This window comes from Mobula hypostoma, chromosome 3 (genome assembly GCF_963921235.1).
Source record: "Mobula hypostoma chromosome 3, sMobHyp1.1, whole genome shotgun sequence".
In the NCBI taxonomy this organism is placed as follows: domain Eukaryota; kingdom Metazoa; phylum Chordata; class Chondrichthyes; order Myliobatiformes; family Myliobatidae; genus Mobula; species Mobula hypostoma.
The window spans coordinates 158,818,305-158,843,885 of NC_086099.1; the positions used below are offsets into that span (position 1 = coordinate 158,818,305).

The window sequence follows — 25,581 nt, forward strand, 5'->3', positions numbered from 1 at the left end:
AACAATATTGGTGTGCACCTTCCTACTGATAGTCCTTCTCTTCCCTCCACCCCTTCTCCTTTCACTTACCCAGTTATTACTTAAGTCCAGTTATTACGTAAGTCTTTACCCAGTTTAGTCTTTAACCTAAAGCATTGACTTTCTTTCTTGGCCACTCGTGTTCCTTGACTTGCTGGGTGCTTCAGTATCTTCTGTGACTATCTGAAATTTCTTTTCATCAACAGCACAAGACATTACTAGAATAGTAACTATACATAGTATAAGACTGGACGTGAATTTCTTCAATGCAGTTCCATGGTTGATTTGCTGCCAACATAAATGGTAACCTTTAGAACAGTGTCTTTCAAATTTCAGGTGAGCTGCAAACACAGCACGTATTCTTTTCAATGGTCCATAGCTTATCAGTGGAACTGAATGGTTAATAATAGCTAGCAGAATCCAGTAATATTTAGAAGATTATTACCCTTTAACAAGCTTCCAGACTCAATCAAGTGTTATTCCCCTACTCCCACCGCCTTTCGTCCAAACCTAATTTGTTCCTGTACGGTTTGCAGCAATACTAACAACAAAGAATAGGAATAGAGGAAAAAGAGCATAACATTTCAGCTTTGCCAAAATTAAAAGCTGTGACCTTAAAAGAGATTTATTTCAAAGTAATGAAATCAGTTGCATTCACGATACATTACATGGCACTTAAAAAGTTTATCTTAACTGTCAAGATTGTTTAAATTTGCTCGGCTTAGTTTAATTACCAGCGGAAAAATAGAATTAAAAGTTTATTTACTCCAGTCTGCCTATGTAAACTGGACAATCCCTGTTCCTGAATGAACCAGGTCATTGGATTGTGTCAGGACTACTTGGCTTCAGATCTCATTAAAGCTTCCGTCCAAGCGTAGACTAAAAAATGGGATTGCAATGGTGAGGTGGAGGGATGTCTGCCTTTTATGTCAAAGTCATTTTTGACTGTATGTGGCATCAAGGTACGCTGGTAAAAATGAAGTTAATGGGCATCAAAGGGAGAACACTCTGATGGTTGGAGTCATACCTCATACAGAGAATGATGGTGTGCTTATCGTAAGGCCATCACTTCAACCCATTCAACCCTGGACATCACTCTAAGAAGTCATCATGCCAGTGTCCCACATCATACCATCTTCAGGGGCTTTGCCAGTGAGTTGCTTTTATAAGTTCAAAAGAGGGGAGTTTGATGATGACTAGATGATATTCAACTCCATTTGCAGTTCCTCAGGAAATGAAGGAAACCATGCCTGCTCGACCTAGGTAACATTTAGGGAAGAGCTGATAGCTGGAAAAGATAAAACACATGTCATTGACATTCAATAAATTTACCATCACTGAGTCTCATACTTTCAATACCTTGGAATCACCATCCACCAAATCTCTATTAGACTAACAACATAAATACCATGGCTACAAATGTGGGTGAAGAGCTGAATATCCTGTGGCATGTGACTTATGTCCTGGAATATTAAGGCCTTTCCGCCCATCTAAAAGGCACCAATCAGGAGTTAGATGGATTACTTGCCTGAATGAGTACAATGCCAACAACTCTCAAGAAGCTCTCTACCATAGAAGAGAAAGCAGCCTACATAATGACACCCATAAACCACTCCTTCTACTAATCATATAACATCGTAATTTGGAAATATATTGCTGCTCCTTCATCCTTTCTGATTCTAAATCTTGGAATTCTCTATCCATCAGCATTATAGGAGCAGCTTCTCCCGGAGGACTGCAGCTCAGTCAGAGGTACTCAACACCACTTTGTCAATGGACAACAGATGACGAAGTTGTCCGCTATGACAAATCCTGAAAATTAATTCAAAAATATGATCAGTCTGCATGATTTCTCTTGAGCAAGTCCATTTACTTACCCACATGTTAACCAATTTCGCACTGGATGTTTGCTTCCTAGTTTTATTTCTGTCCTTCTTTAAATAAACTAAGTTTGTTGCAATAATCTGGATTTAACAAATCAAATGAAATGCATTTTTTCATTTATTTTCATCAAACAAACCTTTTGACATTCTGTTTCTGAATATAAAGCTATTGCTTAGGGCATTTTAAAGTTAAACAGATTGTACATTGAAGTGGGAATCTGAATGTTTTTGCAGATTTAACTTTTACATGCATTGGCACAAAATAAAAGTATCTTATTTTTCAAGGCCAATAAGCAAAGTTAGCTATTCCTTTGAAATTATTAACTCGGTGCTTGGTACTTTCAAAATATCTTAAGTGTGCTGTCATTCCTGCAGCATTCAAACTTAACCATTCCATTCAGTCTTGTTTAGATCAAAAAGGCAATTTAGCAACGTCAGTGGGAGAGAGGTGGAAGATTAAACTGCGTTTGACTCTTAAAACAATTTAGACAAACTCTTCCACAGGATTAATTTTAGGGCTGATTGAGGTTACAATTCATTCAAAGAGCCTTTTTAACAGTCCTGTAACTTCGCTAGAGGCAAAGTTAATTTGTGGCATCCAGAGTAACATATCAAAGTAACAATCGTATTTGCATCCGTGTCTGAGACCTATAAACCCCATTCACCTAGCAACACACCCTGGGAGGCCTTTACTAAGCTGTCTAGGTGAAAGGCAGTTTAACAGGCTGTGGGAAAACCAGGTATAAACCTTGGGGTTTATGTGCCTTTCGAAGCCATATTGATGACTTAATAAAATACATTATTTTTTAACATTAGTTTTTTTTGTACAAGAACTGCTGCCCACGGCACATGACATCGTCGAAGATTTAAGAAATGCTGCTGTTTTATTTGTTCATTTACTCAGCATTTAACTCAAATTCTACACCTATAATCTTAACACCTCAACTTTCACACGTTAAAGTCGTTTCATATTCTCTTACAAAACCACGATAAAAATGATCTCCATGATTCAATTATAACTTCCATGCTCATATTTGTTTTGACTGACACAATGAAACGAGGACGCTGTGTCCGCATAAAAATAATATTGCTACCCTCCCCAGCCCAATTTTTTTTTAAGGAAAATCGGCATTCAACCGTAAGTCGAAATACATTTCAAGAATGTCCAATGACACACAAAGCACACTTTAATGTGAGGTCCTATCATAAGTTTCGATTGTTTGATTAGAGTAGCCACCGGAGAGCGAGGAAGGGGGTGTCCACGTCAAGCACGGGATTCCAATACATAAGTGTTTTTTAATGACCCGATGTACCCTGGAATTTTTTTGTTCGAGTGTAAACGTGACTTTGTATTGGAAAAGTGAGCGTACGCTAACGTCTGTTCACGTCAATGACATTGTTTGGGGAAACATAATCCCTGCCCTCGGAGCGACAGAGGAAGCTGAAAGACGTATCACTCAAACCACTTGCCCCGGGGTTACGTGACCAATTTTTCATCCTTCTCCTCTTCTGACCTTTGTCTGAGTCATCGAATACCGTGACACAACCGCAGCGACAGACAGTAAGCCGGCAGACCTCGGTCTCAGAGGAAAACATCATCATTACTGGAAACGTAGCCATTCTTTCTTTTCACAAACAGCCTGCGCACTAACTATGCAGAAGCTGAACCGGTCCATCCCCGATAAAGACTCCCCCCTCTGTAAAGAGCAGTTTTTTTTTCATTTTAAATTTGGCACAAGGTCACAGTTAACAAGAAGCACCCTCATTCAGTGCAACAGGGGACGTTCACAGGTCAGGACCCTTCACCTTGTTTGTGTTTAAGTGGTGATACAGGTGACTCATAATATCAGGCTTACAGTTGAACTGTATTTTCAGACACAGTCAATTTAACACAATGGGTAACACTATACATATCTACAGTCCATTGTTGTGACATTTGCAGGGTTGCTCCTTTAATATACAAGCACGTTAAAGAAATGTTGGCATGTTAAACAGCGTATGTGCACCAGTCAAGTTATTAAACATTGTGTTCACAGCCGATAAAACAAGCTACTAGGTGCAGTAAAATCCATGCCTGAGTGTCTGCCCCAACCCACCATTGATTGTCCATCGAACTTCATTTCCACTTGCTACTGTGAAATCCTTTCTTGTTTGTGCTTATCCAGGTTTTCCAGGTATTGAAGCAAACTGATGATGGTCCTGGGAATTTAAGCAGAAAGCTGGAAGTGTGAGGACACTCAACACGCAAGACAGCGAATATGAACTGAGAAATGGGTAACATCTCGTCATTAGCTATGCAACTAGATACCCTTCTGTCATTAACCATGCAACTATCTCGTCGCATCAATTAGTAAGTTTCACCATCTCATCTTGTTCCACATGAACTGTAGATTTTGGGTTTTACCTGTGGGCATGATGTGGAGCACAAAGCACATGTGCGACCTGCCCGGCTCTGCCCTTGCCCACTGCCACGATGAGGCCCAACAGTAGGAGAGCTTCACCTCATATTCTGCCTGGGTAGTCTACAACTCCAAGATATGAACACTGAATATTCTGATTTCAAGTAACTCACACCCCTGTTCCTTTCCCACTCCCACTAGTCCTTTCTCCCTTTCTTCACCTTTTCAGGTAAGCATGGCGGTATGGCGGTTAGTATATGCTATTAGAGTGTCAGAGACCGGGGTGCGATTCCTGCCACTGTCTGTAAGCAGTATATATGTTCTCCCCGTGACTGAGCAAGTAACATCTGGGTGTTCTGATTGCATTCCATATTCCAAAGATGCATGGATCAGTAGGTTAATTGGTCACGTGGGTGTCATTGGGCAGCACAGGCTCGCTGGGCCAGAAAGGTGTGTTACTATGCTGTATCTAAATAATTGAATAGAATCATCACCCTGTCCAGCCTGGTTCCATCAGGCCATCACCCACATACCTATCCACCTAGCTTGCTTCTCTACTGTTTCGTCCTTCCAAACTTCTTTCTCATCTGCCCAAGCTTTATCGTGTGTTCATTTAAAAAGTTATTTCACTCAAAAGGCATTGATTATAGCAGTAATGGGACAGCTATGGTTGATTCCTTTGTCAAGCAAAAGCATGAAACAGAATGCAGCTATTTTAATCCTTTTCATTCATGCAATTTCTAAACTAATTTATCACTAAATAGTTCAGACAAAAGGTCTTTGACGTGAAATATCAACAACGTGTTGATGGTAATTGACATTAGCTGGTATCTATAAAGAGAATTGGGTCCAATCACAACCAGGAGAAAATCTGCAAATGTTGCAAATCGAGAGCAACATAAACAAAATGCTGGAGGAACCCAGCAGGCCAGGCAACATCTATGGAAGAGTACAGTCAATGTTTTGGGATGAGACCCTTCATCAGATCCGGAGAAAAAAAGAGGATTATATCAAGTTTTTGAACTTTCAAAATAAATATTTCTTACCATATAGTTTGCACAGACTCTTGGTCATAAGATGTTTTAAAGATTACCAAGATATGCAACAGGCAATATTAAAAATGATAGACATACAAACATCAAATGCCAGGTGGGCACTGTACTTGAAACATAACATTTTGGACTCTTGACATAACCAATTACTTTACATTTTTGTCCAACCTCAACACGAATAATTTAAAAGTGCAGCTAATGAAGTATGTGCCGCCCCTTGCTTGGCCGAAACAGCTTTCTCTTCACAGTGCTGACAGGCCCAAAATTAATTCCAGAGATTACCGACAGGAGGCAGACTTTGACCGCGGCATCTGGGGCGCAACGCAGACAAGGAAAAGTTTCAACTTTTTAAGAAGTATTTTCAAAAAGTGACTGTCACTACTTGCCCTTGCATAATTAACTCCAAAGCAATTCTGGTGGTCAGATTCTGGTGCTATAGAAGTATCGAGGCCGAAATAGATCCTGAAACCGACCGTCTGAGATAGGCGTCCCTAAACACCGCAGTCTCACTAACTAAAATATACACATTACCTTCGCTTGCTAAGCCTCCCATTTCCCCATACTGTAAGAGAAAGAAAGAATACTACTTAGGTCAGAATTTCGAGAGTGACAAATAAATAGTAACATCAATTGTGTAATTCAGTAAGACCTGCGCAAGTTCTGACTAGTCAGTTTTATCAGGTAAGAGGGGTGCCCCGGGACAGAAAGTTAAAGTGGTGTGGTTTTAGGAAGGGAGCAGAGTAAATGGGGTGGGATAAATGGAGAAGACAACTGAGCCGTCCATTTGCTTAGCAGGACTTCTTTTGGACCGAGCGACGCGTTCATCCGAATAACCTGAAAATGAAATGTAACATATGGGCTTGTGATTTACCGGGGAATTTTGAAAGAATTGTCTATAGCCATAAATCTACAGCCATAAATCAAATGAGATGAACCGAAATACATACTAATATATTACACCTGAAACATTATTTGAAACAATGCCCGATCCCCTCTCTTTATTGGATTTGTAATCCAATCTTTAATTATGTTAACCGGTATTAATTTAACTTTTTCAAACGCTGCAATCCGTTCATCTCAACAATCCTTGGAGTTCCAAACATAGAGTTGTAAATCCGAGGTTTGCAGTGTACGGCTTTAACATATAGTTTAGATACAGAGATAACAAGACAAACTGCAAAGATCCGCCAGCAGTTCCTTCGTCTTCTGTGAAGCTGGTAGTTATTTGATTGCATTTATGTTTAAATACACGTGGTCGATGTAAAACTTAGCCTGCGCTAAGCAAGTAGTTTAGAGAGAAACTATTGGATGCTTGGGGACAGTTCATTCACAGTTGTTACATTTTTTTGTTAACGGGTTTTGACCTAGTGCCTTTATCGTCTTTGGGGACTAAAGTATTTATCTGAAAGGTTCCATTAAGTGGCTGGATTTTGTAAGCGGCAACACAACAAATAATTGAAGATGGAGATGGATGTTGAGAGCACATTTGAAAGTTACAAGGTGGAGTGATTTGACAAACGATTTCCAGATTACCGGGATATGAGCCTGCAAGGGTCAGCCTCCTGGAGTGCCGGAGGTGGGAGGATGGGGGTCTGTGCGAAGAGCGGACGTGCAAGCTGGCACATAGCGCTGGAAAAGCGGCAGGGGTTATACGATCCTGTGAGGACATTGTGAAGTCTGGGAAGTATTCTGAAAGGCTGCGTTTGGTTATGACGCTTTTGTCAACCACAGCCAAGATTTTTTGGGGGGAATTCCCCGTCTGTCACTTTAATAACCATATTATTGTAAAAGACAATGACTGATTTTATGCACTTCATTTAAATAACCCTTCACCCATTGAACTTTACTGAACAAATTACCCTGCTTTTATTGTTAAGAGGTTGCTGTAGTCTATCTACTTTCATACCTAAATAGAATAATATTAAACAAATTGCCTTTGTTTGCTGTACAGTAAACTTCCTGTTGTGTGTCAGACCACATGGCTTACCTTCAGTTCATTGCCTGGCATAATGTTGGCAATAATTCTGAAAACAGTAAGTATGAGGATCTCTTCTCTCTCAACAAGGATAAGGTTAGATAGATAATAATTTTGATGAATTTTAATCTGCATCACTTGGAATTTATAGGAATGTCAGAGATTATCGAGTTTGGGAGGTCTGAAAATCAAAATTTTGGATCAAAGGGATAGTAGCAGACAGTATTTTTAAAATGGAGTTTGCCCTCAGCCACATTGCCACTGACACCATGATTATCAGAAAAAACAGTACAGCTAAATTCAATCTGATCATGGAGACATGAATTTAAATATATATTTCTGGCAAGGTTTTTGTTTGGTGAGTGACAGGGGCATTTTATTTTTCCAGAAAAAAAGTTTCACCACCTTATCCACAGTCCGATTTTGATAATTAGAAAATACAACAAATAGTATGGAGTCAAGAGCGCTGGATGAGAATGAAGCTGGGTATCGTTACAATGCTTGCAGATGATTGCTGAGATATGAGAGAAGAACCAACTCCATTAATTGCAGTGAACATTTAATCAACGGTTAATTACCTGATTCCGAGGTGAGAATGAACAAACAAAAATGGACATGTGGGAAATATGTATGGTGAATGAGATGTAACAATAGAAGATTTGTATTTATAACTTCTGATATTTTGAATAAATCTCAGTCAGTTAAATAGTTTTGAATTACGGTCACATCTGTAATGAAAGAAATGTGGCACAAGTAATCAGAAGGTGACCAGTTATAGTCTGTTTTAACAGCATTGGCTAACATTGAGAGGGTGCCACAGCATTTCTGCAAATAGTCTCACGGAATAATTGCATTCAGCAGGTAGTGTGGAAGGTACAGCCTGCATTTTATTGTGTGACCATTCTCATTGACTAATACTAGCTCTGAGAAAAAAATGCAAAATTCTTGTCCTCCTCCATAAATTACTTCTGAACACAATTCTCCTGATATTTGTAATCTCCTCCAGCCTTTCAGTTGCTAAAACATGTTATTGATACTTACTTATTTATTGTATGTTTTAGAGGACATACAATAATGGTGGATGTAAGGAATTTTCTTGCTGATCAGGCATGATTACAGTCAATAATGGATCAGGCTTGGGACTAAATATTTTACCCTGTTCCTATGATTCCAGGTTCTTTCCCAGTTTCACCATTTTTATCACTAATGTTTAAGCTACCAACGGAAGCCTGCAGATCTTTCACAGTATGCAAGACTGTATTTTGGTATGTGTGACACATCTTTCACTGAATTCTTCTATCTTTGCATGTCCCTCTCTTCATTTAATATTTTCCTTAAAGTTGACCCTTTGAGTAAACCTCAACTTCTCCTTGTTTGGCTTATGAATATGGGATCTAGGAGCAAGAGTAGGAAAGCAGGCCTTCAAGCCTGATCTGGTATTCATCAAAGTTATGGCTATTCTTCTACTATGCCAATATTTTCCCATATATTTCCTTTATTAATGTTTCTTTTGATATCCAAAATTCTATTCATTGAAATAACTCAATGGTTGATTCTCAACATTCCTTAAGAACTGAGAATTCCAAAGTTCATTAACATTAGTATGAAGAAATGTCTTCTACTTTCTTTCCTAACTGGTCTGAGTCTGTATCCTTTGGATCTATATGCTCCAGACAGGGAAACACCCTCCTTTCCCACCTAGTTTGTTGAGCATTGAAAACATTTTAAAAGCTTCATTGATTGGCTTGGCTCATGTAATGTTTAATTAAAATGACCCTTATGATTAGATGATTTGAGACAGTTAAAGGATTGAGGGAAAGGGTATTGTCAATGGACAAGGTCTACAGATTTTTGTGGAAAAATAAATGGATTAATTGAGCCAAGTCCCCAAAACATTTAAAAAAATTGTATCCTATCCAATTAAAAATGGAATATGATTTATAGCCAAAGTTCCTAATGATAAATTGAGAGAAATTTGGAACATAATTCTCCTAACACTGGTAACAATAAATCCTAGAATCATGCATTATAACTTTATCTGTGTGAACAGTTTGCAAGACAGGTTTTCCCACTGAATGTCAGTACATGTGAAAATATAAAGCATTACCAATATCAGTACAAAGAGAAACCAAATATGAATTTATAGCCATGTCAGGGAGTGAAAAACAGCAGTAAACACATGTATATTCTGGAAATATTCAGTAGGTGAGGAAGCATCAGTGGAAGGAAGAAGACAAAATTACAGCTTGAAGTTACTACCCCTGGCTAGCACCCTGCTAATCAGTGTTTGTATACATAAAGCCCAGAAAAACCTGTTGACTTTAGCCAAATGATTGGGACCTACAATTGAATATATTTATTTTACCATTGTTAAATTATGAGCACAAGGTCTCAACTCATTAATGACTGTTGTAACAGAATAAACCACCAGCATCCATTGTCCTTTCTTCTAGATTTCAGCAGCTGACGTTATTTTTTCCTTGGAAAAAGTCATGTTACCATCAAAGACTTGTTACCTTTTAAAAGAAGAGAGATGCCAGCAGGAAGATCAATGAAGAGCAGACTTCACGTGGGCTAAACACTCCAAGCTAATAGCTGGCAATTGGATGTGAACAATATTGGGGGGGGGGGGGGTGAAGGTGAACTATAGTTAAAGCCCATCACTGGCTCAGTGCAATCTCTTGAGTCGTGTATGATGTTCTCCTAAGGGGTTGTCTATTGGGTGGCTGTGAAGGCCATCTAGGGATCCACATAATCCTGACACAGTGTGGGCACGAGTAAGTGGTGCCTGTGGTTAGTGTCTGGGTCATTCTCCCCTTTCACAGCTGCTGCTTGTTCTCTGTGGCACGGCAGAAGACGACCCCATGTAGCGCAGCTCCCTCTTGAACAGATTTCCTTCAGGTATACAGTATCAATTGAGTGCAAGGTCGTCCCTGTTTTTAGATGTAATGTTGATTTTTTTTTCAGACTTAACTTGATGTTATCTTTGAATTTTTTTTTCCCCAACTAGGGGTTTGCTGACCTTCCTTCAATCTGGCAGTGAAGGATCTCTTTGGGGAGACTCGACTGAAGCATCCGGATGACATGGCCTGTCCATCACAGTTGGTGTTGCTTTATCATGGTGAAGATGCCATTCATGTTGGCTCCAACCTTTACACTGGTGTTAGTGAGTCTGTCTTTCCAGCTGATCCTCAAAATATTTTTTAAGATTCTTTGGCTCTAAGGAAAAATACTTATGAATGTGCTGGCAACAGCCCTGACATTGGCTTGGTCTCCTTGCACCAATCCCACTCTAGGCCAGCCCTGAAATCAACTACGAATGGCCCAGCACTGATCCCTCCATTTACACCGACCTGCCATGTTCTAAATGCTCCTTGCATACTTTCATTTGTATAGAGCCTTCTTAATTTACATGTAATTAAATAGCCTTTTTTTAAAACAAAAAGTCATAATCAGGAGCTTCATTTAAACGCTATGATTTGGGTGAAGTATTAAAAATATAGCCTCGGGAAAACTGGAATACGAAATTGTCCATTAATTGTGCGGCATTTCCATTGTATTCGGTCGCGCTTTTCGCCCTTGCTTGCATACAATTGTCACACTACGGTTTGCTTTGTGTTTGCAGGATTGGGCCAGAGGTACTATTCGAGTGGCAGGGAGTTGTGTCAAGGCAGGGCGGCAGCGTGCAGCAATGTCTGCCAATGTCTTTGTGTTCTTCTCCTTGCATTCACGAGTTTGGCTAGGGTGTGCACGGTTGCTAAGACACGCTTTAAACAATCCAACTCGCCTCTCCTTGGCTGTCCTGCTCGACTTGGAGCACACGCGAGCGGGCAGATTCAACCCTCCCCCAAGCCTGCAAGCAGCTTTCGCAAACGATTTAGCCCTTTCAATCGATTCGCACTTTTCGGCAAAAAAAAAGTTGAGGCAAAAGAGATTTGCAAAACAAAACTCTCAGAACATGGCAATTGACCAATCCTGTATATTAATAAAACTTATGCGAAAATAGTAGAAGTGAATTGTATGCTTCTATTGCTGCCTGCATCAAGAAACCCTGCAAAGTTTCTCATAAATCGCAATACTAAACTTGAGAAATTGCATAGTCTCTTATTCGGACCATTCTTTAAAAAGAACGGGCAGAAGTACTGTATCGACAGTTCGCAGCGACCCCGCTGGTTCAAAAAAAAATCCGATCTCGCTATCTCCGTTCGAACAGATAAAAGCAAGCGAGTCGAACGTGCAATTAAAGGTGTACGAAATCTGAGTCAACGGGTTAGATTCAACTGGTTTTCCAGCTTTTTAACGGCGGTGTGTGTGTGTGTGTATGTGTGTGTGACTCAAACTACGCTTTAAAATGACAGTTTCAATTATTAAAAGGATAATGCAATTCGTCGATGCAGAGTTATTTCGTCTGTTTCAGGTGGTTGGAAGTCTAGATTAACGTTCGACTGTGACCAGCCTGCATCCATCATCTGCAAATAACCAACTTTAATCAGGTTCCTGTTTAATCTCCTCTGTTCCACAGGTCAGTATTGCGATTGCGTTGTACAATTAGATGCACGCATTCTCTTTGTTTTAAAATGTGCTTTAATTGTGTTGCAGACTGTCGAGATTTCGGAGATCGAAGCAAAAGTACTATGGCATTGTAAACTGTCCAGGGTGTTCTGAAGCGCTGGCACTAGTTATCCGTGTTCCCGGGTGGCAATGATTTGGGCGACTTTTGGAGCGAGACAAGCAGAGAAGGAAGGAGTGCGAGGGGCAAGCAACTGCCCCGCCCCTAAACCTGTATTAGCAAATAACTAACGGCGTAAATCCAATGGGAGGCGAGTGAACTATTCATATTCCGGGGGCGGGATCTCGCCGTTTCTGATATAAGGGAACCTGCATTCGCTCTTGGTTTCTCGGAGTCGAAGAAAGTGCGAAGGGATAAGGGTTTTTTTTAAAAGAAAAGTAAAATAAAAAGGCAACTTTCCTACAAGTTCGGTTTGAATTCAGCGGAGCAGTAAACTTATTTTTTCTTTTCGTCCCCTTTTTTGTTTTTTTTTATTTTTGTGTGTGAGGAGCTCTTTGCAAAGTGTCCGGCTCCCGGCCACCGCTGCCTGTGATAGGAATAACCATGGTGTACGCACTGTGTGTGCTGGCCGTGGCCGCGGCCAGCGTGAAGCTGGCGACCTCACTGGGACCTGTGGTCCGCTGCGAGCCGTGCGACAGCCGGGCGCTGTCGCAGTGCAAGCCGCTGGTGCAAAGCGACTGCGAGCCGGTGAGGGAGCCCGGCTGCGGCTGCTGCACGACCTGCGCCCTCCGCCAGGGGCAGCAATGCGGCGTCTACACCGAGCGCTGCGCCTCGGGCCTCACCTGTCTGCCGCGGGCAGACGAGAGTAAACCGTTGCAGTCGCTGTTGGAGGGCAGAGGACTCTGCACCAACGAGACAGCTAGAGCTCGTATCTTCCAGAACGTTGCAGGTACAACATTATGCACTTTTACAGTTTACTCGTTTACTTTAGTTAATTGCATTCTCTTGCAACTTTGCTGTTGCTTTTGATGCTTGCTGAAGTGAAAGGTGTAGACAGTAATCATGAATACAATATTCATCTCTGTTCAAGTTATTTTATTATGGCAAAAAATGTATTGAACTGGCGATCCATCGATTGCATGACTGTTTTGTCTGGATGGTTGCAGTCTGCTCCTATGTACTAGGAAGGGGTTGCTGACCCGCGGGCTATGTTTAAACAGTAGCTTCACTGTTGGGTTTGGAAGAAACGGCTACATTGCCTCTTTTAAATAAAACAGTGTCTCTTGGCCTTTTCACTGGGGAGAGAATAGAGACGATTGTGTTGGTTGATATATATTTCTAAACTTAAATTTTACATTGAATATTTCATTGTTTTTACTTTAATAATGGGAGCAGATACGTGATACAGTGACCGCTTTCATCTTAGGTGTATTTCAATGTAAGTTTTAAAGTAAATGGGTTGTTCTAAGATGGGTATACACGTGGAACGACGTCTCCACGTTCATACTATAGATAAAATTCGTCCTGCATCCAATAAAGTTTGGTCATAACTGATAATACAACAGTATGCGATTAATTTAAAAAAAAACAGGGCTGGGTACTGCTAGAAAAGATTAAGATGAGAATAACTACAGTCTCTAGTTCTCACAAGGGCATAATACAGTGCCACTGGTAACATTGCTAACACATTTAATGTGAGCGTATATAACGACGTTAGTTTTCCACCAGCTGGTGAAAAAAGGTATTGCCGCGTTTGCTGCCAAGCCGTGATCCTCTTAAAACAGTCTGGGAGCAATTAAAGTACAACGATGAAACAATACTTTCGTATATTTTTTTTTCTGCTTCCACCCCTCTCTTAGCATGCATTTTAAGCTGTAAACGAGATTCTTTTTCTGTAGTAGGACTTTTGCACCAAACTTTGTTAACGTGCCTCCTATTTTTAAATGCAGGAAATGTTAACCGTTCTGAGGAAGAAAGGAATGCCAGTAACTCCGGGAATGAGTGGAGTCCTAACACACACCGAATGCAAGAGAGTAAAACTCAGCCTCACAGGAAGCTGCTGAGGAAGGAAGCCTCTAGAAAATCCCAGCTGTACAAAATTAACAATGAGGCAGAGAACACTGAAACTACCAACTTTTCTTCAGAAATAAAGCACGACACCGAATATGTGAGTGAGCCTTCTCTTAAATTACTGTGTACTTTGAAGGATCTGAATCCCCAATTCAACTTGAAAGTTTCCTCTAATTTCAATTTAAATGTTGCACCTGTGCTGACTTCATCAGCTCTCTGTAGTGACCTAAAATATGCTAAAGAGTTTCACTTCATCAGTTCTGATTTAAAAGTAATATTTTTCCACCTACGCTCACAATTTCATAGCAAAATCAACAAAATCATTTGTAATATTAAATAAAAGGGGCTATTCCAGTGCATCCAGCATTCAATAGTCAGTTTTGGTCTATAAAGGTCAAGTTTTAGATTTATGTAATTAAGATTGAGTGATTTTAATTTGTCTGTGAGTAACAAAAAATCATGAGTGTTCTGCCTGTATTTTTTTTAATCAGGGTCCTTGTCGGAGAGAAATGGAAGATATCCTAAATAATCTGAAAGCTGTATCCATACTGAGCCCTAGAGGTGTGTACATTCCAAATTGTGACAAGAAAGGTTTCTACAAGAAAAAACAGGTTTGTAGATTTTGCCTCACCAGTGCTTGTGGGCACTGTGTATTTTTCCATTTAATAAATGTACTTTGCTAATTTTATGTAAGATCTACCTGTTGGCACACAGCAAAGGAATCACATTGTTTTACCATTGCCAAATAAAATACATTGATTACAAGGCAGATAATGTACTGACCCACATTCAGAAGCTAGTGGGAATTTATGTACTGCATCAATGCAATCTATTCCTCTTGCTTATCTCTGAAAGCAGTTGATAGATTTCACATTAGACTTATTTTGGGCATGTTTCAAACACGTACACAAACAAAAAAAAGTTTTGGAGAATTTTGCAAAAACAATGCCCAAGTGTATCCCGAATATTATGTGAACTTATTTTGTGTGGGGTCATGAGTGCCCTGTAATTCTATTAGAGTTATTTCAGCTCTCCCATATTTGTAACATTTTGTGATATAGCTGGTGAGAGGGCAAGAATTAAAGACACTTTAGCTCTGAATGTTGCAGAATTTTTTTTCACTTGTAAGTAATGTGATCGTAAATGTGTGAACACGGTCTAACATTTCAGTTGCTGACATGCTGTTGAGCACAAACATTTTTTTATTTGAAAATGTACAAAACCTATGCGGGCATTTCTGAATGGAACTGCAATGTTTTTGTTCCAAATGAATTAGCAACCGGAGTACAGCATTAATCTTCTTGGGTCTCTTCCACCTTTCAGCCACTCCTTGTCTGAAGTGCACCTCAATCCATTTATTTGCTTTGGTTCCATGAACCTTAATATCTTTACTTGTCAGAAGTTTATCAATCTGAAGTTGAAGTTTTCGATTGAGCAGCTTATTTGATCGAATAGAGTTTGTTTTCAGTCTTTGCTGCTTCAAATTTAGATTGATTACTTTTGAGACTGCACATACTGAATTGCCCCATTGGGACAGTGAATTATAGTATTTGAACAACATAACTTGGAGCTGAATTTTCATCTAGACTAGGCTACGTTTTGATATTTCAACAAAACTATTTAAAAATCTGTATCTTTCAGTGTAGCTGACATCTGTTAATATTATTGATTGTTTAAATTGTTGCTTCAACTAGAACAATGCTTCAGAAACTTTAGATGCAATCCACTACAGTGTCCTGTACTAAGTTAGAAAGTGAATTTAAGAGGTAGTAATCTGTGTATCATCAACTCCATGAAGTACTGGTTCTGTATCAGTTGACCTCTCAGATTGTTAAAAGCTGCTTAGGATTTACACTTCGGAGGGGGTCAATATTCGGATTTGCTTTTTGTGTCTTTTGAGAATGTCGTATGTTGGTTATATTTTTATTCTTAAAGGGAAAATAACTTTATAGTCTGTCCTATCTTTGACCTTTACTTTTTCTCTCAACACAGTGCCGATCCTCTAAAGGTAGGAGAAGAGGTTTCTGCTGGTGTGTGGATAAATATGGCACTCAGCTGCCCAGCTATGACAGGAATGGGGAATTGCGCTGTTACAGCTTTGAAAGTAAGTGAAGAAGCCTGCAGCTCCTGTGGACTCTGCATGTGTGTGTGAGAGAGAGAAAGAGAGAGCGAATGACAGACATTGATCAAACAGAGACCTCAGAGCAACTGGCAGTAGGCATGGACAGCCTGTGTTCCAGAGTTGTGAGATCTGCTGCCAACTTTGGTTGGGAGAGGAGGCTTTCTTCAGCCCAGATGATACAGCTCAATCCTGCCACATATTCTTCCAGCTCCCTGAAAGAGTGGGAGTTTTCTAATTCCCAAGAAATCTGCACTATAGTTCCCAAGGAAAAGGCACTTCGGAAAGGAATCAGGGAATCTCCACTTGACTATTTAAGAACAGCCTGTGACCAATTTGATCCTGACAGACTTTGTGCTCTTATGTAAGAATAATAGTGTATGCTACTACATAATTTGAGATGTCTTGTTCTGCAGGTCTGAAACAGGAACCTAGCCTTCACGGGTAAAACTTTCTATAAAAAATTTTAAAAGGGCTTTTGTTCTTTTTTTAAAAAAAGCTTTCATGTTACTAAAGTCATATGATCTTTCCTTAAATGAAATGAATATTCTGTTAGAATATGGTCTGTATTTAATATAATTATGTTTTTTAATAAACATTATTTAAACTGAATGAATATGAAGCATTGTATTTTCTACAGCAACAAGCCAATAGATTAACTTGCATCACAATATTACAAAAATCATAAATTCACTGATCCATTCATTAATTGTGCACTGTAATTAGCTTATGATTTTCTAAAATAAAACTGAGATGCATTAAAAAGACATCATAATGTTTAGAGAACAATTCTATCATTAGTATATGAGAAAATGTGAACAAAGGTGCGAGTGCCATCTAGTGGTTACAGAGCATACACCATCACCAGGAAATCCAGCAGGTGCAAGAACTCAAATTTTCTCCATTACATTCTGCAGTCTTTATAGGTCAGTACATCTGACATAACTGTCATGAAAGTACCTATCTGTAAAATATACACTGGTATTTCACCAGATGGGCATTATGTATTTTGAGCAAATAAATTGGCAGCATTATTTATGAAATCTTGAAATTTTTGTTTCTGATTTTAATTCACAAATTTTGTTACGTTAACACTGCAATAAAGAAAGCAAAGTAGAAGATTATGTTTCATTTATAACTTCCAAGTTATAACCAGATGTTTATGCTAAAGGTTACAGAATTCAGAATTTTTATTTCATTCATACTGCAGTGGCAAAAAGAATTTCTTGAACAGACTTGAATCAGTAAATATGTGTCTGAGTATTGAAGTAAAATGTTTTACAATCAATAGTGATCATTACAAAAATAAATGCTGTACTTTCATACCTCATTAGAAGTAAGCTTAAGGCTTTGCTTCTTGTTTAGGGCACTAAGTGCAAAGAGTTAACACTATTCAAAATTTGAGATACAAGTATAATTGTGTACCAAGGATGAACTTCTTTCACAATTGACTTTAAATGCATTTGTCAATGTTAAATTTTAAACACTTTTCAGCACCAAATGAATTCATTTTTCTCACTTAGTACTACATATCCCATGTATTGTGTGTGGAGGATTATGCAAAAGGAAGAGTACAGATGTCATAATAAATGAAATCTGAACCTTTAACAAAAAAATACCTTAGCTAAAGCAGTAAATGTTGTCAATGTGGACTTTAATGAGGTATTCAACAAGGTGCCTCATTGTAGGTTCATCCAGAACATTATGCATGGCTGTTTGGATTCAGAATTGGCTTGTCCATAGAAGATATAAAGACTCAACAAGATTTTCTGTCTGGAGGTCCATGACCAGTCTTCCACAGGGATCCAAAAGGGGACCTCTGCTATCTGTGATATATACATAAATCACTTGGATGAAAATGTGGAGGGGTGGGTTGGTAAGTTTGCAGTTGACACATGGTTAGGTGGTGTTACGGTTAGGGTGCATCTGGAGTATTGCATTAAATTCTGTCACTCCATTATAGGCTTAGGAAAGGGTGCAGAAGAGGTTTACCAGGATGCTAATGGAAGTAGAGGATATATTTCATTTGGAGCTGCAGGACAACCTGAAAGAAGATTATGAGAGGTAGAAGAGATAGCTGGTAGCTTCATCCCAGGGTTGAAATATCTAATACTAGAAGCATGTAATTAGGGTGAGAAAGGGAAAGTTCAAAGATGTGCGAGTCAAGCGCTTTTTTTTTACACAGAGTGGTGGATACCTGCCAGGGCTGGAGGTGGTGGCTGAATCAATAGAGACTTAAGAGTCTGTTCAATAGGCACAGGAATGTGCAAAGAATGGAGACGTGTGGACCAAGGGCAGGCAAAATGGATTAATTAAATCAGGTATCATTAGAGTAATTAATTCAGCGTGACACGGTCATCTGTAGGGTTTGTTCCTAGGCTGTATTGTTCTTTGTTCAATTGCATTTGAAAATACGGACACTTTCATGTTTTTGTTTAATTATAATATTAACATCTGAAGTGACAACTGGAAGTGTGAAGAGGAGTCAATGGCTAGCTAATAATGACTGCAATTGCATTTGCGACATCGGTCTCAAACATTCTTATTTTCCTTTCATTATCACAATAACTAAGTGTTATATATTCATACCTACTGACTTGCAGTGACTGCTGAATATTGCTTTTCTGACAGAAATTTAGTCAGGCATTATTCACAGGAAAATCTTCATACATGCTACTTAGTGAACTACATATGCAACTAGCAACAGTAGATAATTTCACTTGGCAATTCACATACATGTCATCTTAATTGTTTGATTTCCTTAAAATGCAATCTCAAAACTAAAAAAAAGCAGGAAATAAATAGCTTATATTTATGAAAGATAACTGTAACCTTCCAGATATCATCTTCAAATGCTGTGGGGTAATGTGTGGGGGGAGAAAAAAGCAAAGATGTTAACATCTCATAAGTTTCTTAAAATACTTCAATTATTTGGTTCTGTCGAAGCCGGAACATGTACGTCGTGCCTGTGACACTGGGGATCACCTCTCACTTCTGGAGACCCTGGGATCCTCTTTCCATTCCAGCGGTGAACACACCAACATCTTCCACGTTCCCCATCCAATGACGACTCACACTTTTAAAACATTAATACACAATATTTATTGTCCTCTTTGTGGGAGGTAGATAAAATGTTCATTAAAAAATTCCATTCTCAAATATAAATAGCAATGTAACTTCCCAAAATAGTAGTACAAGATAACAGTATTTTATGTATCAAAGGGCAGGCTGACTCGACAATAATATATTCAGTTTTAGCACATGATTCAAGACCCTTCTGTTTTCTGCCCACAATAACTAGGATGGAATGGACTGGTCCTGAAATCTGATCTGCACAGTCAGATAAAATACAGACTTTGTGTGAACCAGGACAGGAACCAATATCGAGCTGGCAATATGACACTAATCAGACCAATAGTGGCTTTTGGTTCAGTTTTGAGCGAGAGTGAGAGAAGGTCAAACAATTGCTTATCCAGTTTATTTTTAGACAAGAGTATTCCTGATAAATCAAAGCAATAATTTCCCCACCTTGTCTGGTTTCCAAACAGAATGATGCTGCCCTTTTCATGAACTTATCTATTGAATAGCTATCCATAGGCTTCTAACAGGAATTCTGCAGATACTGGAAATTCAAGCAACACACATCAAAGTTGCTGGTGAATGCAGCAGGCCAGGCAGCATCTCTAGGAAGAGGTGTAGTCGACGTTTCAGGCCGAGGCCCTTCGTCAGGACTAACTGAAGGAAGAGTGAGTAAGAGATTTGGAAGTTGGAAGGAGAGGGGGAGATCCAAAATGATAGGAGAAGACAGGAGGGGGAGGGATGGAGCCAAGAGCTGGACAGGTGATAGGCAAAAGGAGATATGAGAGGATCATGGGACAGGAGGTCCGGGAAGAAAGACAAGTGGGGGGGGAGGAACCCAGAGGATGGGCAGCGGGTATATTCAGAGGGACAGAGGGAGAAAAAGGAGAGTGAGAGAAAGAATGTGTGTATAAAAATAAGTAACAGATGGGGTATGAGGGGGAGGTGGGGCACTAGCGGAAGTTAGAGAAGTCGATGTTCATGCTATCAGGTTGGAGGCTACCCAGACGGAATATAACGTGTTGTTCCTCCAACCTGAGTGTGGCTTCATCTTTACAGTAGAGGAGGCCATGGATAGACATGTCAGAATGGGAACGGGATGTGGAATTAAAATGTGTGGCCACTGGGAGATCCTGCTTTCTCTGGCGGACAGAGCGTAGGTGTTCAGCAAAGCGGTCTCCCAGTCTGCGTTGGGTCTCGCCAATCCTTTTATATATTGATCCATAGGCTTCTACCTTGTTATAGGTGTCCACTCATAAACAGAAAATATTCTATAATGCAATGCTGCCCACTTCAGTACTGAGTTAATAGTTTGCCAACTGTGAGTAAGAACACACACATATATATATATATATATATATATATATATAATGTTCAGTAGTAGGTACAGATGTTGGAGCACAGTGCAGTGAAAAGATAACAGAAATGACCCTTAACAGTGATCGAGCAAAATTAGAAATAAAGAATAAATGATCTTTTGAAAGGATCTTTTCAAGCCCTGTTCAGGATGACACATTGATGAACTGTGGACTTTGAGAATATTACCTATCATTTTAGATATTAATCTGAAGAAATGGTATTTTGACTCCAATCTCATCCAAAAAGCTAGCACTCTGATGGAGTAATGTTTCTCTGATATTAAAAGCAAAATAAATGATGAGGAGCAACATACACAAAGCACTGGACGTCCTTGGCAGATTTGAGCAGCATTTGTGGAGCAAATGAATAGCTGTTGTTTGGGGCTGAGACCCCGTATCAGGCCTGGAAACAATGAGAGAGGAAGCCACTATAAAAGAGTGGTGGAAGTGGAGGAGCTTGAGCTAGTGGGTGATAGGTGAACACAGGTGAGAGGGGGAAGGGAAATGAGTGGGGGAGTGGGAGAGTGTAAGTGATTTGAGAAGCTTAGAGGTGATAGGAGGCAGAGGCAAAGGGCTGATGAAGGTGGAATCTGATAGGAGGGAAGTTAGAGAAATCGTTATTGATGCTGTCAGGTTGGAGACCATCAAGAAGGAAATAAGGTGTTTCTTCTCCAAACTGCCTTCACTTTCAACTTGGCAATAGTGGAATCTATGGACAAATATATTGTCTATAAAAAGTATTAACCCCCTTGGAAGTTTTCATGTTTTATTGCTTTACAACATTGAATCACAGTGGATCTAATCTGTTTTTTTTTGACACTAATCAACAGAAAAAGACACTTCCATTTCAAAGGGAAATCAGATCTCAACAAAGTAAATCAATTACAACTGTAAAACACAAAATAATTGATTGCATAAGTATTCACCCCCTTCGACAGTATTTTGTAGGTGTACCCTTGCCAGAAATTACAGCCTTGAGTCTGTGTGGGTAATTCTCTATCAGCTTTGCACATCTGGACACTGCAATTTTTCTCCATTCTTCTTTATATGACTGCCCAAGCTCAGTCAGATTATATGGGGATTGTGAGAGAACAGCCTTTTCAAGTTCAGCCACAAATTCTCAATTGGATTGAGGTCTGACCTCTGACATGGCCACTCCAGGACATTACTTTGTTGTTTTTGAGCCATTCTTGCGTAGCGTTGGTTTTATGCTTGGGGTCATTGTCTTGCTCGAAAACGAATCTTCTCCCAAGTCACAGTTCTTCGCAGACTGCATCAGGTTTTCCTCCAGGATTTCCCTGTACTTCGCTGCATTCATTTTACACTCCCCCTTATATGCCTTCCAGGGCCTGCTGCAGTGAAGCATCCCCACGGCACGATGTAGCCACCACCATGCTTCACGTTAGGGATAATATGTTTTTGATGTTGTGTGGTGCTTGGTTCACGCCAAATATAGCATTTCGTTTGATGGCCAAAAAGCTCAATTTTGGTTTCATCAGACCACAGAACCTTCTTCCAGTTGACTTCAGAGTCTCCCACATGCCTTCTGGCAAACTCTAGCTGAGATTTCATGTGAGTTTTTTCTCAACAATGACTCTCTTTGCCACTCTCCCATAAGGCTGCGACTGGTGAAGCACCTGGGCAACAGTTGCTGTATGGAGAGTCTCTCCCATCTCAGCCACTGAAGCTTGGAACTCCTCCAGAGAGTTGTCATAGGTCTCCTGGTGGCCTCCCTCACTAGTCTCCTTCTTGCATGGTCACACAGTTTTTGAGGACGGCAGATTTACAGCTGTGCCATAATCTTTCCATTTCTCGATGATTGACTTAACTCTACTCCAAGGGATATTCAGTGACTTGGAAACTTTTCATTAACCTTTTCGCGGAGTTGATTGGAGTGTTCTTTTGTTCTCATGTTTCTGCCAGGATACTCACTCATCAGCAGTTGGACCTTCCAGATACAAGTGTATTTTTATTACAATTAATTGAAGCACCTTGACTGAACTGGGTGATCTCCATTTAACTAATTATGAGATTTCTAAAACTAATTTGCTGCACCAGTGATGATTTAGTGTGTCATATTAAAGGGGTTGAATACTTCTGCAATCAATTATTTTGTGTTCATATTTGTGATTAATTTAGATTACTTTGTAGAGGTCTATTTTCACTTTGACATGAAAGAGTACTTTTCTGTTGATCAGTGTCAAAAAAGGCCAAATTAAATCCATTGTGATTCACTGTTGTAAAACAATAAAACATGAAAATTTCCAAGAGGGGATTGAATACTTTTTATAGGCACTGTATGTCAGTATGGAAATTGGAAGTAGAATTGTAATGTCAGCCACCAGGAGATCTTGATTGTTACAGCAGATAGAGTGAAAGTGCTCAACAAAGTGATACCCCAATCTGTGTCACATCTAGACCAGGCCGCACTGGGAGAATCGGATGCACTAAGCAACCCCAATGGATTCACAAGTGAAGTTCTGCCTCACGGGAAAGACCGAGGCTCTGGACTGCAATGAGGGACGAGCCGTAGAGACAAAGGTAACATTTACCGCAGTTGCAGGAATGAGTTGCCTGGAGGGTGATCGGTGGGGAGAGATGAACAGAGAAGAGAGTGATCCCTATGGAAAGCTGAGGGGGAAGGGAGGGGAAGAAGACTCTATTGGTGATATCCCACTGGGGATGATAGAAGTTGCGGAGAATGGTATTTTGGATTCAAAGGCTTGAAGTCGGTAGGTGAGGCGAGGGGACCCCTATCTTTGTTAAGTCAGTGGGGGAACTGGGTGAGAGCAGCCACGCGGCAAATGGAGGAGATGCAGGTAAGAGATGCATTAATTATATCAGCTTCCTATGGTGGGTCTTGAACCCAAATATATTTTGATTCAGAGGCAATAGTACTACCATAAGGCAGGTCACAGCCGTCAGGACGATTGGATTCCTTCTATGTGGTAGTATTTAAAGTTCACTAGCTACACCCAGAAACCTCCACTAGGTGGTGCTTTAGTCTTCAGAACAAGGAGAATAGAAGCTATGAATATCTGGCACGCTTGCACAATCAGAATTTGCATCTGAGCTCATGAGTCTCTTGATGAATGGGCTAAAGCTTCCATGCCATTCTCATCACCACCTGAAAAAGCGTAATGAAAAATTATGTGGCTACAAACCTGAACTTGCATTCTTTAAATTTATGGAGGCGAGATCAAGAGCTGTGTGTGCATAGTCTGCAGATTGGTAGTCCCAATGAAGAAAGTCCCACCCCTGGAGTATAGCAACCTTGAGTTACTTTATGCTGGCTGGGGATTCTGACTCAGGGATTTGATGTCAGCTACTATGGACAAAGGATTTATTTACTGTCTCAGCATATTTCATATTTATACCATATTCATTTTCCAAGAATTGTTTAGGTGTACAGTTACTGGCGGAAAGAAAAGCAATTTATCAGATTCCAAATGATGAGATTTTCAGGGAAGTGCTGTACCAAGATAATTACAAATTTATTGCTTTACAGTGCCATCTCAATAGCGCTTGTAGAGTAAAATGTGACTTGGTAAATTTTGGGAGCAAACTGTAATATTTTGAAGCTATCTCTAAGCACATATTATACCGTGTTTTTGTTTTTATAGAACATTGCTTCACATGCAGTGTTGTACAAAATGTAGAATAATTTCTGTAAGTACAAAAACATCTTCATTGTATGCATGACTTTGCTGCAAAGGAATGCTTGTAACCACATCTATAAAGAGGGCAACTCACTTCTAGTGGTTCCAGAGTGAATGATAGAACTCAAATCCATCAAGTTACGATCAGAATCAAGTTCTCTTTATTGTCATTCAGCCGTACACACGTATACCGCCAAAGCAAAAGGACATTCTCCAGACCAAGGTGCACCCACAGTACATAAAACTCACATACAAAACACAATATTAGTATAAATAAAATAATAAATAAGAAGGTAAATTTATGACACAAAAAAATAAACAGTATAATGCCACTGGTGCTTCTTATGTGCTGAGATCTGGGTCTTACGGCCTGGGACAAGATGCTATTTCCCCTCCTCACAGTTCTTGTGCTATGTTACCTCCTGCCTGATGGTGGGGTTGGGGGTGGGTCAAAGAGATTACTGGACGAATGGGAGGGTACACTGACAATGCTGAGGGCCCTGCATACGCAGCGCTAGAAGAGAAACTCAGATGACAGCCCCTCAGAATCCTTTGTAGGGACTATCGGCCAGATGGGTTACAATTCCAATAACAGTCAGTGCTGCAGTTGGTCAGGCCATTCCCGACGGTGCTCCTGTAAAAATTGGCTAGAAATGGTGGTGGGGGGTTGGTTGGGGGGGAGAGCCTCATTTGCCTCAATCTCCTCAGGAAGTGGCGACACTGCTGTGCTTCCTTGACCAAAGGGGTGATGTTGAGGGACCAGGTGATACTGTCTGGTGTGTACACTCCCAGAAACTTGGTGCTCCTAACTCTGTCTGTGGAGAAGCCGATTATATGCAGTGAGGAATGGTCAGTCTGCATCTTCCTAAAGTCCACAATCATCTCTGTCGTCTTGTCCACGTAGAGACTCAAGTTGTTGTGCTTGCATCATTCTACCAGCTGCTCTCCCTCCTCTCTGTATGCCATCTCATCGTCGTTGCTGATGAGGGCATCCACTGTTGTTCATGAGTGAATCTGATGATGTGGTTTGAACTGGATCTAGCAGTGCAGTCAATCAACAGCAGTGGGCCGTGCTCACAGTCCTGGGGGAGCAGCTAGAGATGTTTCTGCCAACACAAACTGACTGTGACCATTCTGTTAAGAAGTCTGAGATCCAGTTTAAGGGAGAGGTGTTGAGACCCAATGAGGAAACTTTATCCACCAGCTTCTGCAGGATGGTTGTGCGAAATGCTCAGCTGAAGTTAATGAGCAGCCTCCTGGTGTATGAGGCACCATTTTCCAGGTGAGACAGGCTAGAGTGAAGTACAGAGGATATGGCATCATCAGTGTACCAATTTGGCTGAGAAGCAAACTGGAAAGGGTCCAATGTAGCAGGAAGCTGAGGATTAGTGTTGTCCACGACTGCTCAAAGCACTTTGTTATTGTTGAGGTCAGTGCCACTGGATGGTAGTTGTTGAGGC

General features: G+C 40.2%; 2 protein-coding genes across 2 annotated transcripts in view; one reads left to right on the plus strand and one right to left on the minus strand.

The window, feature by feature from the left end:
- The first annotated feature begins 12,215 nt into the window (after positions 1–12,215).
- igfbp3 (insulin-like growth factor binding protein 3) lies at positions 12,216–16,638 on the plus strand. Its single transcript, XM_063043990.1, has 4 exons — positions 12,216–12,786; positions 13,787–14,004; positions 14,399–14,518; positions 15,900–16,638. The coding sequence occupies exons 1-4, from the start codon at positions 12,441–12,443 to the stop codon at positions 16,017–16,019; spliced, it is 804 nt and encodes a 267-aa protein (XP_062900060.1). The 5' UTR covers positions 12,216–12,440; the 3' UTR covers positions 16,020–16,638.
- LOC134344350 (insulin-like growth factor-binding protein 4) overlaps positions 16,592–25,581 on the minus strand; it is a 125,868-nt gene continuing 116,878 nt past the window's right edge. The window contains exon 4 of the mRNA XM_063043989.1: positions 16,592–19,102. Coding sequence (XP_062900059.1) covers positions 18,950–19,102 — 153 coding nt within the window. The 3' untranslated portion in view covers positions 16,592–18,949. The remainder of the gene's footprint in view (positions 19,103–25,581) is intronic.